Source organism: Propithecus coquereli, unplaced genomic scaffold (assembly GCF_000956105.1).
Source record: "Propithecus coquereli isolate 6110/MARCELLA unplaced genomic scaffold, Pcoq_1.0 Scaffold81, whole genome shotgun sequence".
In the NCBI taxonomy this organism is placed as follows: Eukaryota; Metazoa; Chordata; class Mammalia; order Primates; family Indriidae; genus Propithecus; species Propithecus coquereli.
Window position 1 is genome coordinate 3,580,610 of NW_012154285.1, and position 15,549 is coordinate 3,596,158.

The 15,549-nt window shown below is 53.6% G+C and overlaps 2 protein-coding genes across 3 annotated transcripts in view; one reads left to right on the top strand and one right to left on the bottom strand.

The window, feature by feature from the left end:
• CDK2AP1 (cyclin-dependent kinase 2 associated protein 1) overlaps nucleotides 1-9,020 on the top strand; it is a 10,014-nt gene extending 994 nt beyond the window's left edge. The window contains exons 2-4 of the mRNA XM_012663479.1: nucleotides 4,031-4,128; nucleotides 5,682-5,808; nucleotides 8,207-9,020. Coding sequence (XP_012518933.1) covers nucleotides 4,060-4,128; nucleotides 5,682-5,808; nucleotides 8,207-8,274 — 264 coding nt within the window. The 5' untranslated portion in view covers nucleotides 4,031-4,059 and the 3' untranslated portion in view covers nucleotides 8,275-9,020. The remainder of the gene's footprint in view (nucleotides 1-4,030; nucleotides 4,129-5,681; nucleotides 5,809-8,206) is intronic.
• LOC105825629 (chromosome unknown open reading frame, human C12orf65) overlaps nucleotides 8,365-15,549 on the bottom strand; it is a 15,231-nt gene continuing 8,046 nt past the window's right edge. Inside the window, exons 2-4 of one of the 2 annotated variants that reach the window (XM_012663477.1) lie at nucleotides 13,594-13,903; nucleotides 11,455-11,717; nucleotides 8,365-8,413 (exon numbers count right to left, since the gene is read on the bottom strand). In XM_012663477.1, the coding sequence (XP_012518931.1) occupies nucleotides 11,460-11,717; nucleotides 13,594-13,875 (540 nt within the window). In that variant the 5' untranslated portion in view covers nucleotides 13,876-13,903 and the 3' untranslated portion in view covers nucleotides 8,365-8,413; nucleotides 11,455-11,459. Of the gene's footprint in view, nucleotides 8,414-11,454; nucleotides 11,718-13,593; nucleotides 14,073-15,549 lie in introns of those variants that run through there. The other variant, XM_012663478.1, reaches the window with a different exon arrangement.

Genomic DNA, 15,549 nt, shown 5'->3' on the forward strand with positions numbered 1-15,549 from the left:
GGGCGGCCGCCGCGGTCCCCCCCACGCCGGCGGCCGCGGATCGCGGGGAGCGCGGCGAGCGAGGGCGAGGGCGGGGGAGGCTTTTTCTCGGCTCTTTTTTCCTCCGGCTTTTGGGCGGCTCGGCGAGGGCCCCTGCCGGCGGGAGTCGGGAGCGGCCCGGGCCGCACCGGGTGCCAGGAGTGGGGCGCGGGGCGCGGGGTGCGGGGCCCGGGCCGCCCTGAGGAGCCGGGTCAGGCCGGGCTGGGTGCACGTGGGCAGGGCCGGGCCCCGCGTGGGCAGGGCGGGGGGCGGCGGGGTGCCCGGCTGCAGCGGGCCCTGAGGGCGCGGGGCCGCAGGGACGGGGACGGGGTGGCCGGCGGGCAGGGGACTCGGTGGGCCAGGGGGCCTGGGCCTGGCGCGCGGGGGCAGCGTCGCCTCATGCGGGCACGCGGGGATCCCCTCAGGCTTGTGCGGAGTGAAAGAAGTTGGAGACCGGGGGCTTCTGGGCCCGTGGGAGGTGGGTGGGGGCGGCAGCTCACCCGGACCCCCCCCCCCATGCGAGAGCCCCAAGTCTGGGCCTCGAAGGCCCCCGCTGCAGAAGCCGGGAGGGGGAGGGGGACGCTCTCCCTCGCTGGGCTGGGGCTGGGCGCTCCCAGGAAACTCCTGCAGAAGTTGTCAGGCAGCTTCAGGCGGCACCCAGGGACTCGCCCCAGGGACCAAGGGGGAGTAAGATTGTGGGATTCGGAGGTGACCGGCTTTGTGCCCTCACCAGGGCCCCTGTTCTTTATACACTTGGTTGGGGACGGACTTCCCAAAAGGCGCGTTGAGTGGGGGAGCCTAGGGAGCAGGAAGCCTCGAGGGGGGAGGGGATTGGCCCTGCTGGTCACAAATGCCACGCTGGCTGTTAGGCTCAAGTTTTGGGCCTTGTCTCCAAATGTTGACGCCACAATTCCAAAAATCCGAAGAGGGACCTGGAAAAGCGAGATTTAAAAAAATCTTTTTGGACACGGAGGTGTAGGGGTCGGAAAGGGTTAAGAGTCAGGGCGCGAGGGAGAGTTGAATTGCTCCAACGTGGGCTCTGAGCTCCGAGAGAAACAGCCACTGTTGTCTCCTGAGACATTCTCACCTCCTCTGGGGTCCGCAGACCTTACAAAGACGGGCTTTGTTGCCAGGTAGGATCTTTCCAGGCTTCCTCCCCGAGTCTGGGGGCTGGGGGTGCGCTGCCCCCCTGGACAAGGCCCGATCTCAGGCCTCCCCTCGAGTCACCGGGGCACAAGCCCTAGACTGAGACCTTTGGGGTTTGGGGTCACAGGGACGAGGCACCCCCTGGGGCCCCTGAAGCTCTGTTCTGGGCAGGCCAGCACCTGCACCCAGGTCTCCTTTCTCCTGGGGGGAATTCCAGGAGTGCTGAGGTTCCCAGAGCTCTGGTGTTTTGGTGGGGGGCTGCCCGCCCCCATGGGCCCCTTTGCAGAAAGCCTGGCTCTTTTCCTGCCATTTGCATCCAAGATGGACTCTCTGCTGCCTGCAGCTCCTCCGGCTTCCTTGTCATCATCCCTCACGCCCTCCAGCCCTGCCTCCTGCTCACGGGTTGCCAAGCCAACCCGCGGCCTGGCCGGCGGTGGCAGTGGCGGAGTTAGACAAAGCCCCCGCCTCCCCTGCCCAAGAGCCCCCCCAGGCGCCCCAAGTGGCGGGAAGGCCGCCAGCTCCCCAGGCCCAGGCGCTCTTTGTCTGGCGTGGGGGCGGGGAGCTGCGCCTGGCCCCAGGAGCTTCCTGGCCTCTGCCAACCCCTCCGGCTCCCTGCACACTGCGCTCATTGTCTGAGATGCTCCGAGACGGCTGTGCTGACGTGGTCTCTGTGTCCCGGTCCCTGTGTCTGCGGCAAGGAGTGGCCATGAGTGGAACTCAGGGCCCTTTTGCCAACTCTCCCCAGGGCGAGAACCCCCCAACACTGAATAACGGACCAGCCTTGACACAGAGTCGGGGTCACCTGTCACTTTACTGGGTGATGGGAGAGTTGAGCTCTGAGCTATTGCTCTACTCTCCCCCAGCCAAAATGGGGCGATTGCCTGTTCCTCCTCCCAGTCTCTTAGCTCCCCAAAACCTAGCCCCAGAACCATCGAACGGCAGGCTCTGGAGCCTTAGACCTTCTGATGGGAAGCACTGCCTGTAACAGAGGGAGAAACTGAGGCCCCAAGAGGGAAGGGCCTTGTCTCAGGTCACACGGCCTGGACTGGCTCCTAGTCCAGGAGGGGAGATGGAGAAGAGAGGGGGCTGAGGATGGACAGAGGATGCGTGGGAAGTGGCCAGTGTTCTGGAATCTTCTAAATGTCCTGAAGGGCTATGCGTTCCCAAGCCCGGAGAGCTGTCACTTGTCGCTGCTCGTAGCTGTCAGGACTGGAACCCAAGTCTGGGCGTGCAAATCCCCAGCCATCCAGGCCACGCCCACTGCCACACTGAAAGATGTGCAGGAACTGGGGTTGCCCACCCTGTGCCATTCCTGCACGCCGGCCGCAGCACGGCTGCTATGGCTGTGGACGGAGGGCCTGCTTGTAATTTGTCCCCATCCTGAGCAGCATGTCCCCGTGGCATAGGTGTCTCATCATACCCTCTTGGGATCGTGGAAAATGAGGCGCAGAGTGACCCAGTGCTCTGCCTGGTTCAGGATCCAAGTCCACGTTTCCTGAGCGGGCAGCTCAAGCTTCGGCATCCGCCAGGGCCCCAGGGGAGTCCAGGGCAGGCCCGAGACCTAGGAGACATCTCGGGTGCTGTCCCAGCGCCTGGACGAGGGGCCGGTGGTGGGGTAGCCAGCCCTCTGCAATAGCCTCTTCTGTGCCATGTGGCCTGCGGTCAGGCCCCCTCGGGTCTGCGTCTCTCTGTGCAGCGAGGGGCCTGGGTCTGGGGTTCTCCAGGGCCCCTCCCAGCTCCAACAGCCCGAGCTCCTGAACTTCCTTCCTCCCCTACCCCTCCCCTCGCCCACACCAAATGAGCAGCTGGTTGGTTTGGCCAGACTGGCACCAGCTGTCCATCCCCGGGGCCAAGTCTGTGGAGCCCGCTGTGTGCGAGAGAGAGACTGTGTGGCTCTGGGGGCGGCAGGCGGGCAGCTGCCGAGGAGGACTAGGTAAATTCTCCATGGTTACCGCTGTTTGTAATTCTGCAGGATGTCCTTTACCCGCTAATGGCCACTGGGACGCCATTGTGGGTCTGCATGCTCCCAGCCACCGGCTCCCCACCCGCATCCAGGAGGCTGCGTCTTGAGCTGGGCCCTGGGCCCGGCTTGGTCTCTGACTGCTGGCGCTGGACAGCGTCCCTGAATGTTGCCTCCCATACGTGGGGCCTTAACCCTCCTCTCTTGGGGTGCGGAGCCCTGGGAGTGTAGACTGTCCCCTCGGAGGGGGTGACAGAGGTTGAGGGGTGTGTCTGAGGGCACACAGAGAGGCTGAGGTGGTCCAGGTTGCTGGTTTTGTGTGCAGCGCACCTGTCTGTGGCCAGGGCTGGGTCCCCGTCCTCCAGGGCCTTCCCCTGTCTTCCTCCCAGTGAGTCCAGCAGCGAGCTGGGCACCTAGGAGCAAATAGGCTTCCGTGTGTTCAGAATCTCGGTCCAGGTGTGGACCCGCCTTGGGGAGTGGGTGGGCTCTTGTGGCGGTGATGTGGCTCTAGGTTATCAACCTCTGGGGAGCAGGACACGGAAAGGGGACAGGCAGGGATTAGGCCGAAAACAGCAGTGGCTTTCATCTTTCGTGCCGGTCCCTCCTGCTTGGAAGGCTCTGATGGCGGGGACGGAGCTGTGTGATTGATTTCCTGTGTCTGCCGCAGAGGTGGGGCGGGCGGGTGTGTTTTGGCCACGTATTTACTGTCAGTCCTCTTGGCAGGCATCAGGGCCACGGCCAGTCAAACTGGAGGTCAAGAGCAGGGTTGTCTGTCGTGTGGGGACAGAAGACCACAGTTGGTGGCATGGGTCTTGGGCAGGGCACTGTTGCAGGACCCCGTGTCCTCACCTTGGGCACAGCCAGCCCTGGCTGTGACACTCCTGACCCCTCTTTCCTACTCTGTAGCTGGGAGCGTCCACTCGCCTTCCACCAGCATGGCGACCTCCTCACAGTACCGCCAGCTACTGAGTGACTACGGGCCACCGTCCCTAGGCTACACCCAGGTATGGCAATGGGGGTGGTGGCACAGTGGGGGCTAGGGGACCTGGGCACTGGGGGGAGATGTGCTCCCCACCATCTGGGAGCGGAGTCGGTAGAAAACAGAGGAGCGGAAAGGACCGTGGGGCAGTCACCTGCACTTCCTCGGCCCGGGGCCCGGGCTTGGCACCTGTTCAGACAGGAGACATCATAGTGGAAGGGCGACACGCACTGGGCTTCATGGGGATGCCGAGGCGGGCAGGGAAGGAGAGCACAGGGAACCGGCGGCAGCCCTGAGAGCTGCCGCGCCCACCACCCCACCTGTCTCGCCACTGGGCCCCCTCCCTCCTCTTTCCTGAGCAAGTGAGGTCCGACCTTGCCTTGGATCTCTAAGCCGGGACGGAGGAGAGGGGCCGTCCCACTTGCTCTCCATGTGGCGTGGGCCCCGGGAAAGGAGGACGGCCCATGTCTTAAAGGAGTTAAGATGTGCGAGGCTGTGTACCTGCTTCCACCACCTTCCAGACTGTGACCCCCACGTGGCAGCCCCCCGAGGGCTCAGTCTTATCAGTCCCACGTGATCCTAGTACCTGCCTCAGCGGCTGATGAACAGCAGGAATGGGGCAAGCCACCACTTCAGCCACATGCCGAATCTGCCAGGGACACGCCGCCCCTGGCCAGGCCACAGTCCTCTGAGCTGGGGTCCTTGTCAGCTGGAAGGTTCTCCCTGGGCCAGGCCCAGTGCCAGTGTTCTGAAGTTGCCACGAGTGTTCTGAGGTCGCCATGGAGGCTGCTCTTCGTGGCTGTGGCTTTCCAGCCACAGCGCCCTGTGCCTCCCCAGCCATGGCCCGCCAGGCCGTCCTGTCCCAGGAGAAGAAACAGGCGCGGGACCAGCAACTGGACCGGCTGAAGAAGCGGCGACAGCGGGAGGACGGGCTGAAGTGCAGCCCGGAGCGGCTGCGCAACGCCATGGCCACGCGGCGGCGGTGGCTCCAGGATAGGAGGGAGGACCGCCAGGCTTGGAGGCGGTGGCGCCAGGGCACTGAGCAAAAGGACCAGGACCAGGACGGGAGGCCGGAGCATGAGGCCAGGGGACAGAGGCGGCAGAGTGTGCGGGGGAGCTGGTAGCCTTGCTGACTGGGGGCTCTGGGTGGTGGTCGGAGGAAGAGGTTTTCTGTGGGTTGGGCCCTGCTGGTGGGAGGACGAGTGAATGGGACACACCCCAGGCTCCGTCCTGCTGGCCCCAGGTGTGGCTTCCATTGCCCTGGATGTACCTTATCCATCCTGTCCTGGGAAATTCTCTGAACTTTTTTTGTTGAGATAAGCCAGCTGTTCTGTCTTTTCTGTTTGAGATGATAAACTGGCTTTCCAGAGACTGCTGGGTGGTTTCCTTGAGTGTACGAGGGTGGGAGGGTGAGCACCAGCTTCCCTGACCTGCAGTTGTCCCCCAGAGTGGGACGCGCCGCATCCCAGCTGAGGCGCCAGTGCTGGGACCCTGAGGCCGGCTGCCTGCCCCCCAGCGGCCTGCCCGGGGCTTGGGGTGGGGTTCGGCCCATCTGAATTCATTTCTTTCTGACTCCAGGGAACCGGGAGCAGCCAGGTGCCCCAGAGCAAGTACGCGGAGCTGCTGGCCATCATCGAGGAGCTGGGGAAAGAGATCAGACCCACCTACGCGGGGAGCAAGAGCGCGATGGAGAGGCTGAAGCGCGGTAAGCCGAGGGCCAGATGCCCCCACCAGGTGACACCGCGGCCGCGAAAGATTTTCTGGGGAAAACGAGGGTTAGGGAGGCGTCCCCGATGCGTTGGCGCTCCTGGCTCCGGTTTTGTTACAGAATCGCTGTGTGGGGTGGAGGCCTCGGGAAGAGCCCTGGGGCATTCAGGCAGGGCAGCCCCCGCCAGTGAGCCCCTTCACCCTTGCGTGCCGCCAGGCCAGTCTGCTGGCTCTCGAGGGAACCTTTGGAGCCCCCAGACCCTGCACTCCTGTTGGCCGTGGCAGGGAGCCAGATACAGCAGCTTTCTCCTCTGGGCAGCTGTGACCACAGAGGCTGATCATGGCCCGGGGTTCAGGGTTCATCGGTCCCTGTACTGCTCTCCGCTGTCCCCTTTGGGGCGGGGGCCCAAGGAAGCGTGTGGTCTGTACTGGGGTCTGGGGAGGGAAAGGGGAAAGCACGTTGAAGTTCTGTAATGATTGAAGAGGGAGGGCGGGCGGGCAGAGATCACAGAACACAGGGGACAGCGAGGTGTGACTGACCCGCTGATTTTGGAAGGACGTCAACTGGGTTGCCACCTCCTGGAGTGAAAGGGGGTGGAGGGGAGAGGATTTGTTTTAGAAGGTGGCAGTTCAGAGGTGTGGCCTGTGAGCTCATTTGAGACTAGGAAGGATTTGGGGACTAGACAAGCAACTTCGGAGAAGAGGAAAGAGGAAGCTTGTGGCATCAGTGGGGGCTGCTGTTGAGGGCGTGAGTCCCCAGGGGCGCCTGGGCCAGTGGAGGACAGGCTGCTGCCGAGAGCAGGGACGTTCCTGACTGGTGTTCGTGAAACCTTTGTGAAGACGTCGACTGATGGCGAGGCTAGACTGGGTACAAGCAGGGCAGCGTGGAGGAAGGGGACTGGCCGGGTGAGAGGTGTGGCTGAAGAGGGCTTGGGGACGGGCGCGGAGGCCAGCCCTGAGCTAGCCTGGAGTCCGACGGGCATCGCTCTGCTCCCAGGGCCACTGCTTGGAAGTCAAAGGAGTGAGACAGTGGGAACTGGAGCGCTGGTCACCGAATGGGAATTGCTGGGAAAATGCTGAACCCCAGGGTCTAACAAGTGATTTGTAGTCACCAAAAAAAACTGAGTGGTTCAAGTGGATACGAGCTGCTGGTTACTCAGTGACTGGGAAGATCTAGTGCCACCCTCCGGCCAGCCAGGCCCGAGCTAACCAAACTTAGGTCATAGCAGGCCGAGATGGGTCACAGAGGGAGTGGGGCTCAGGAGCGCTGTTGGCAAACGACAGCCCGTGAACCAAGAATGTTTTTACAGTTTTTAATGGTTGAAAAAAATATGAATTTGGGATATGTGAAAATTAGTGAGATTCAAACTTCAGGGGCCACAAAGATTTGTTGGAACATGGCCACACCCATGGTTTATAGACTGGCTGCTTTCACGATATGTGATGGTCACGTTGAGTAGTTGTGACAGAGACTGTGTGGCCTGAAAATCTTAAAATATTTGCTGTTTGGCCCTTTCTGAGGCTCTAAGAGAAGATTTGTGAGGTGTGGACACCCAAGTGTTAGCTGTTGGTGATGTGGGGATGTCATTCACAGTGGCCTCTGGGAGTCACGTACTGGAACAGAATTCTTGGTGTCTGTTAAAATGAGATCAGGCTGGGTGCGGTGGCTCATGCCTGTAATCTCAGCACTTTGGGAGGCCGAGGCAGGAGGATCCCTTGAGGCCAGGAGTTTGACACCAGCCTGGACAACATAGAGACCCCATCTCAAAAAATAAAAATAAAAAATAAATAAAATGAGATAAATATTTCATGGAGCTCAGTGGAAGCAAAAATAAAAAGAAGGAAAAAAGATAACCATAAAAGAGATTCTTGGGGCAGCAGGTGGCTGAAATATCCACATCCTGAGGGAAGGATGTCACTCACAGTAGACACAGAGTTGAACACACATGAGCCTCGTCCTCTCGTACCCTAACACGTGCAGGCTGGAAGTATTCTCTTGCCTGACACCAGTCAAGCCCTTTCTAGAACTTAGACTATCGTGTAGCCAGAGGAAGATCTTCAGTGGGTCAGGCTTAAAGAACTTGGGTGGAAACACATTTATTCCCATCATCCGACAGAACGTCATGAAAAGAGAGCTTGCTGGTCCCAGCTTGGGCACAGGAAGAAAGTGTTAGGGAGACGTGAGGGTTTTGGCTAGGAGGGGAGGGCTTTGAGAGGTGGGATGGGATTTGTTAGTGTCCTTTCGGGTCGTTCGGACGCAGGTGCCCTGAGTTCCCTTCCAGTCTGAGGGCTTACGGCCAGGGTGTAGAAGGATGGACCCTCTTCGTGTTCCGGAATGGGTTCTTCTGGCTGGGCCGAGAGAAGTGGGTGAATCCCGGCCTCTGCTTCTCTTTCAGGCATCATCCACGCTAGAGGACTGGTTCGGGAGTGCTTGGCTGAGACGGAACGGAATGCCAGATCCTAGCCGCCTGGTTGGTTTTGAAGGCTTTCTGTCTTTTTACAAGATGAGAAGTGACAGTTCATCTCCCCTGTTCAGATGAAACTCTTGTTTTCAAAATGATAGCAGTTTGGTTTTTCCTCCCATGGTTCACTTGACTCTGAACCTACAGTCTCAAAGATTGAGAAAAGATTTTGCGATTAATTAGGATTTGCATTTTAAGTAGTTAGGAATTACCCTTTTTTTTTTTGGTAAGCATTGATTTAAAAGATGCACGTGAAGTTATCTTACAGCAAACTAGTTTGCCCCCAAGACACCGGGTCTCCCTTTAATCTTCTCTTCTGAGTACATTTCTGTTACCCACGTTGTTCTTTGTTCCTTTTCGTAAGCTAACACAGCTCTAGGGATTGTTTTTAACGCACACTGACAGCACGCCTCCTCAGTGGCTGGTCCGTTTGCCACACTGTAGAATCTGCTTAATGTAACTTCTTTTTTGCTTAAGCATTTGCATGACTATTAGTGCTTCGAAGTCAATTTTAAAAATGCACAAGTTATAAATACAGAAGAAAGAGCAACCTACCAAACCTAACAAGGACCCCCGAAAATTTTCGTACTAAGACTGTAAGTAGATTTCAGTTCTGCGTTTACTGTAAGTTGATAAAAACATCTGGAAGAAAATGACTAAACTGTTTGCATCTTTGTATGTATTTATTACTTGATGTAATAAAGCTTATTTTCATTAACAATTTGTATTAAAATGTGGGTTCCTTGAATTCCTAAGTGCTATTTTAAAAACAGCTCCTCTCTCAGTAACTCAGGAGGCTGAGGCAGGATTGCTTAAAGCCTGGAGTTCGAGACCAGCCTGGGCAGCATAGCAAGACCCCATCTTTACAACAAAATTAAAAAATTAGCTAGGCATGGTGGTATACACCTATAGTTGCAGCCAGCTACTTGGAAGGCTGAGGTTGGAGGATCACTCAAGCCTAAGAGTAGGAGGCTGCAGTGAGCTATGATTGCACCACTATACTTCAGTCTGGGCAACAGAGTGAGACCTTGTCTCTAAAAATAAATAAAAATAGAACAGCTCCTCAATGAGAGGTAGGAGCTACCTTTCAAAGGGTGTTTTCCCACCTGGCCCAGACACATTTAGTGTGATGACATCGTTAGCACAGTTGGCTGAGGAAAAGCAAGTGTTTGCTGTCAGGGGCAGGGATAAAGTGAAGTGGCTTTGTGGGTGTACTTTAACTGCAGAAAGCGCAAGTGTCTGCCAGGAAAGAAAATAAGAAAGATGATGACAGCAGAGTTACTGACCTGGCCCATGACCCCCCAGTGAGGCCACTCTTAGTTCATGGGTGCTTACCTGTGAGCATTTCCTGGGTGCTGTAGGAATCTCTTTCATAAAAATGTGGCCCCTAAACTCAAGCTAGCGCCTTCATCTGGTGCTCACTGGAAGAATTACCTGCTCTGGTGCTGGGGAAAGACTGGGTCGTGCTAGATGTGTCAAGAATCCGCAGGGTGGTCTCTGTTGGTGCCCTCCAGGGGGATTTTGAGTTAATTTCTACTTTCTACCTTAGGCACTAGTCCTCTGTAATGAAGATTCGCCGTGGTGAGGGGTGGACTAAGACAATGAAAGCTGTGTGTGATGCAGGCAGGTGGCAAGGTTCCAGCTAGGAGACGTCTGAGGCTGGTAGGAATGGGTTCTGGGGAGTGGGTGTCTCTGTGTCTTTGTGCACATGGCGGGAAACAGCAAGGGTGCCACAGAAGACAGATTGAAGTGTCTGTCCCTCTCGTCTAGAGCTCCACACTTCCCTTCCCAGTGTTATTGGTTTCTTGTGTGTCATCAAGACTGTATCTTCTCAAGGGAGGTTGGGATGGAGAAAGGTCCTAGACACTCCAACCGGCAGTACAGAATGAGAACTGCAGAGTGCTTAAGTTTCCAAAGCAGGCCACTCCATGGCGAGAGAGCCTTAACTGGCAGCCTCAAAGACAGAGGTTTACTTGGGAGTATCTGGCTTACGGGATGAACTGGTCTTTGCTGCAGAAATGAGGCAGGTCCTGCGTCTGGCAGGTCCTCTCACCGCCTAGTATTTTTCCCTACCTGTTTTATATGTGAACTCCAGATGAGTTCTAACAAGCCAAGTGATTGATTAAGCGTGGCTAAAAAAAAAACCTGATAGTAAGGTCAAATCCAGCTTGAGTGATACAAATTCACAAGTCAGGTTATGGAAGCATCATCTCTTATAAATCTACTTGCAAATCAACATACAGAGAATAAATGTGTGTATTTCTACATTAGAGACTTGGCAACATACAGTCTATTAAGCTAATGGAGTAAATGGGCAAGTAACTTGCTGACTTTTAATTCTTTCACCATTTTGTTTTCGCCTTTATTCTCTTAATCTGACATGAGGATAACTGACATCTGCGTGTCACTGAGCAATGGCCTCCCAGTGGATGACAAAATGCCACTAAATGCTATTAATGTTTGACTCAATTCTCCAGAAAAATGGATCTTACTGGCTGGGCGTGGTAGCTCACATCTGTAATTCCAGCACTTTGGGAGGCCAAGGCAGGAGGGTCGCTTGAGGCTGAGAGTTTGAGACCAGCCTGGGTAATAGTGAGACCCTGTCTGTCTCTGTAAAAAAAAACAAATGAAAAAAAAAATTAGCCAGCCTTGGTGGTGCGCACCTGTAGTCCCAGCTACTCGGGAGGATGATGCAGGAGGATCGCTTGAGCCCAGGAGTTGGAGGCTGCAGTGAGCTATGATCGTGCCACTGCACTCCAGCCTGGGCGACAGAGTGAGACTCTTTCTCTTAAAAAAAAAAAAAAAAAAAGGACTTTACTAGTACTATTGCTTTTTTCAAAAAATTTTTTATTTTTAACTTATAATACAATAAATAAAACAATCACCTGAGCAAACGTGCAGCTGAAAATAAGGGGACACCCTTCTGACTGCTGCGCAGGTGAAGAGCTAGAACCGTCAGCCCCCTAGAGCCGCATCACTGTGACAGCCCCTTTTTCCCCCAAAGCTGCTACTGTCCTTTCACAGTAATGGCTTCCTTGTGTTTCTTTACAGTTTTACTCTGGAAGTGTGCGTTTCTATTTCCGGTAGTTTAGTCCACCATTCAAAACACTTTGATGTCTTTTAAATCTGTCAGAAATATTTCTTTAAAAAAGTTCTGCAATGATGCTGGCGACGGAACTCACCGCCGTTACTCCCTGGCAGCTTTGTCCGTCCTGCAGTTCCCGTCTCCGTGCACATTTTTACTCGATTCCCATAGTTCTTTCAGTAGTTTCTTTTTTTCTAGGGTTTCCTTTGCTCTTTTTTTCCTTTCTTGCTTTTTCTTCTCTGCCTCTCGTTTTTCTTTGAGAACTGGACTGTTCTCACCATTGTAGAAAACGTCCACTTTCTCTTGTAGAATTTTCCGAGCTAGCTTTCTGTTTTGATCAACTGATCTTGTCTGATGGCACTGTAAGAGATAATATTTTATAATGTGAAAACCACAGGATTTAAGAGATGGACAGGACCTCAGAAGTCACTAAATTCAACCTATTTGCTTTGCAGATAGGGACAGGCCCAGAAGGCAAAGCCACCTGTCAGGAGTCCCCCTGAGTCAGTGACAAAGTGAAGACCAGACTCTTTCCTGCCCCTGCCCTGTGGCCTCTGCCTTATTCTGTACCCTAGCTGTATTATGTGGCTTTTGCTGTGATTGTTTTATAATGAGGAGTGTTATTTTTGTTTAGAAGCAACAGTAGCCTTCAAATAACTTAAAGTCCCAAAATAATTATGAAAACATCAACTGATATATGTAGCTTGTGGCCAGGGACAACCACTTTGTGTGCACCATTCCTAAACATAAAATTATCTGAAGGAAGAAAATAGCATCTTTATATTAGTCAGCCATAACATTCATTATATAATGCCTTACTTATGGGCAAGTGTCTTGCAAAGCTATTTGATAAAAGAAATTCTGAAATTAGGGTGAAGTAATACTAAAAGCAAATTTGGAAAAAGTTATAAAATAGGTTAAATAAAAATTAACTGTCAGGTTTCAGAATTCTGTTATTCTGATTTCTTTTTTTCAAGGAGGAAAAGAAAAGTGATCCAGGTTTTAAATGATAAGCTTCTGGCTCAAAAACGTGGTAGTGAAATACGTCTGTTAGGAACATGGACTTTGGGTTTGGTCTGAGTTGACTCCTATAAGCGGTAGGACCTTGGGCAGGTTACTTTTTTTTGGGTCTTCCGGTGAGGACTGGAAAACCTGCTAGACAAATTCCAGAAGAGCTGCAACACTTTGGGCAAGTTACTTAACCTCTCTGTGCCTCCGACCGCACATCTGTGCCATGATGAAAATCATGGCCATGGGGCTGTGAGTGCTGAAAGAGCTGACGCTGCTCGGAATAGTGCCGCCCACACGTTCGCATGATCTGTACGTATCTGCTATCAGGATTGTCGCACACGAAAACCTGCCTGTGCCACTTTTCTCTGCTGCCCCTCGAGGCTCGTGCTGCCTCTGGGCCCTCTAGTGGTGCGCGTGAAGCGGAATGGATCTGCAGGAGCACTGACGGGCCTGTCTTTCCGAGGCAGTGGGGTTACTACCACCAAACCAGGAAGAGGTATAAAGCACTTTCTGGGGGTTCAGGTTTTGTTGAAGGCTGGTGATTTTTTGGCCAGAGGTTTGTTTTTATATAAAGGAGGAGGACTCCGATAGCTGTGCACAGCATTTTTTCTTCTGAGGCTGAAAATGGCCGGCCTCCATGAGCTCCCCGTCAGCCTCCTCTCTCCAGAAGGGGAGTATCACTGACATTTACCAAAAGGAGACGGGGACATGGAAGATGTGGCCATCCTAACGTCAATCAGCCAGGTCAACTAGGGGCTGAGCCTGCTAGCTGGCAACCCAGGCCTGCTCGCTGCCTGCTCAGGGACTTGGCGCCCACATCAGTGTGCAGAGCTCTGCAGCCATCCTGCAGCTGGAGAAGCTCTGAAAGGACGTGCCGCCCAGGCACCTGCCTTTATCAGCCACTGCTTAGCTTTGTCAAGACCCTGCTTCCCGGGCAGCAGCCAGACACCAGCGCTGTCTGCCAGCTTCAAGGATGGCAGCAGTACCCTGGCTCCAGAGGATCCTGGAACCAGGCTTCTGAGGCTGTGTGGAGATTCTGGCTTAGGGAGGACTGCCTTGGGGCATGGGATGAGATCCCGAGTGCCCTCTGCTGCTGGGCTAGAAGAGGGCGGCCTATGCCAGGAGGAGGATGCACTTCAGCCCGGCACCATCTGCACTCAGCGAGCTCTACTGTGGCTGCAGAAGCCCCAGGCCGGGCCTCTCCCCGGCAGCAGTGTTCCTCTACCTTCACCACGATGCCCGAGGGGATGTGCTTCAGCACCACACAGTTGTTGGTTTTGTTGGTTGCTTGGCCCCCTGGACCATGTCCCTTCACAAACTGTTCTTCGAGTTCATTCTCATCCAGGGAAAGCAGAGCAGGGCAATCCTTCTTGCCTGCCATTGGGACTGGAGTGACAGCCATTCCTGGGGATAACAATGTCAGCTTCTCCCAAAGCTGGAGTCCCCATGGCACTGTGCGTATTCTGGACAGGGGTGCAGGAAAACGAAATAAACCTGGGGTGCTCATAAAGAAAGTGGCTCTGCTTGCTCCGGACCTGAATTAGACAAATAAAAAAGACAGCTTTTCGGTAAGATGCATTTGCCCTCAGGATTATACTTCGGGTTCTAAGGTAGCTTTTTATAAAACAATTGGAAGGATGACCCTTCTGTTACCTTGGGTATTTAGGCAATGAGGAAAGACAGATGGCTCAGCAAGACACCCCTCTCCACGCTGCTCTCTCCAGCCTCCCTTTGTCTCCCTTACCAGTGCATGCCCTGCTGGCTAATAAGTATTTTCTTATAACAGACCAAAAATATCTTCAAAGCACCCAGAGGTACCGTTTCCCAGGAAGGAGAGGTTTTGAGTGTGAAATTCAAAGGAACAGGGCTGTAATTTGATAAATATTAACAGTACATCAAGCAAGAATTGGGATCTGAATCAAGTGACAGTATTTAAATGTTTGAGAATCTTTGAAATCAAAATGTAAAGATGACAGTATGAGAGTCTATTTTATAGCTGAGCTTAAACAGTCTGACACAGTAAACATCACTATCAATCAATGTCATGATTGTTGTTTTTTAATGTTTCCAGTTTCATGGATTTGAATGGGAACATCTGTTCCCTTGGACACACTGCCAATAATGGGATCCAACTGGTACTCGTCGTTGGAACTACCAAATCAACTCATTTTTATTAAGGTGCCTGTTAGGTTCGAAATACCATGCAAGTACAGTGAGGGATATGAGATGAAAAAGAGCTAGACTTTGTCTTCATGGAGCTTACAGGCTAGTGAAGATACAAAAAGAAAGTGTTATTTAACAGTAACACTTTAACTTCTCAAGACACAGTGTAAGGTTGAAATCACTTAGTTGACATGTGAATAGGACAGAGAATAACAGCTGTGAGGATACGGCAAACCCCACAGGCCTTTGCTTTTTTCCAGGGGTGCAAGGCAGAGGCTCTGAAAGGTCTCCCATGTGAACATGGGCGAACCACCACCTGGGCCTGCTCTCTCAGCTGGAAAATGGGTGAATTAGCCCTTCTCCACCCATCCCATAAAGGTTTAAAAAAAAGGATCAGAGAGGCAGAACACCCTGCCTCATGCCTGTAATATCAGTACTTTGGGAGGCCAAGGTTGGGGGATAGTTTGAGACCAACCTAGGCAACATAGTGATACCCCATCTCTAAAAAAAAAAAAAAAAAAAAGGCAGAGAAAAAAGTATTTCAGAAAGGGCTTTGTTGATACCTTTTGAAGCTTGAGACTCATTTTTAGTAAAATCTCTGTCACCCAAGTGGATTATGGGAATTACAAATGTACCACTTGCTTAGTGTGTTTTTTGTTATTGTTTTTTTCTTTCTTTTCTTTCTCTGTTGCTCAGGCTAGAGTGCCATGGTGTCAGCCTAGCTCACAGCAACCTCAAACTCCTGGGCTCAAGTCGTCCTCCTGCCTCAGCCCCCCCAAGTAGCTGGGACTACAGGCATGGGCCACAACGCCCGGCTAGTTTTTTGCTATTTTTGGTTGCCTGGCTAATTTTTTCTATTTTTAATAGAGACAGGGTCCCATGCTTGCTCAGCCTGGTCTTTTTTTTTTTTTTTGAGACAGAGTCTCACTCTGTTGCCTGGGCTAGAGTGAGTGCCGTGGCATCAGCCTAGCTCATTGAAACCTATGAATTTAATCATTTTGTGGTCTGGGTTGAATTC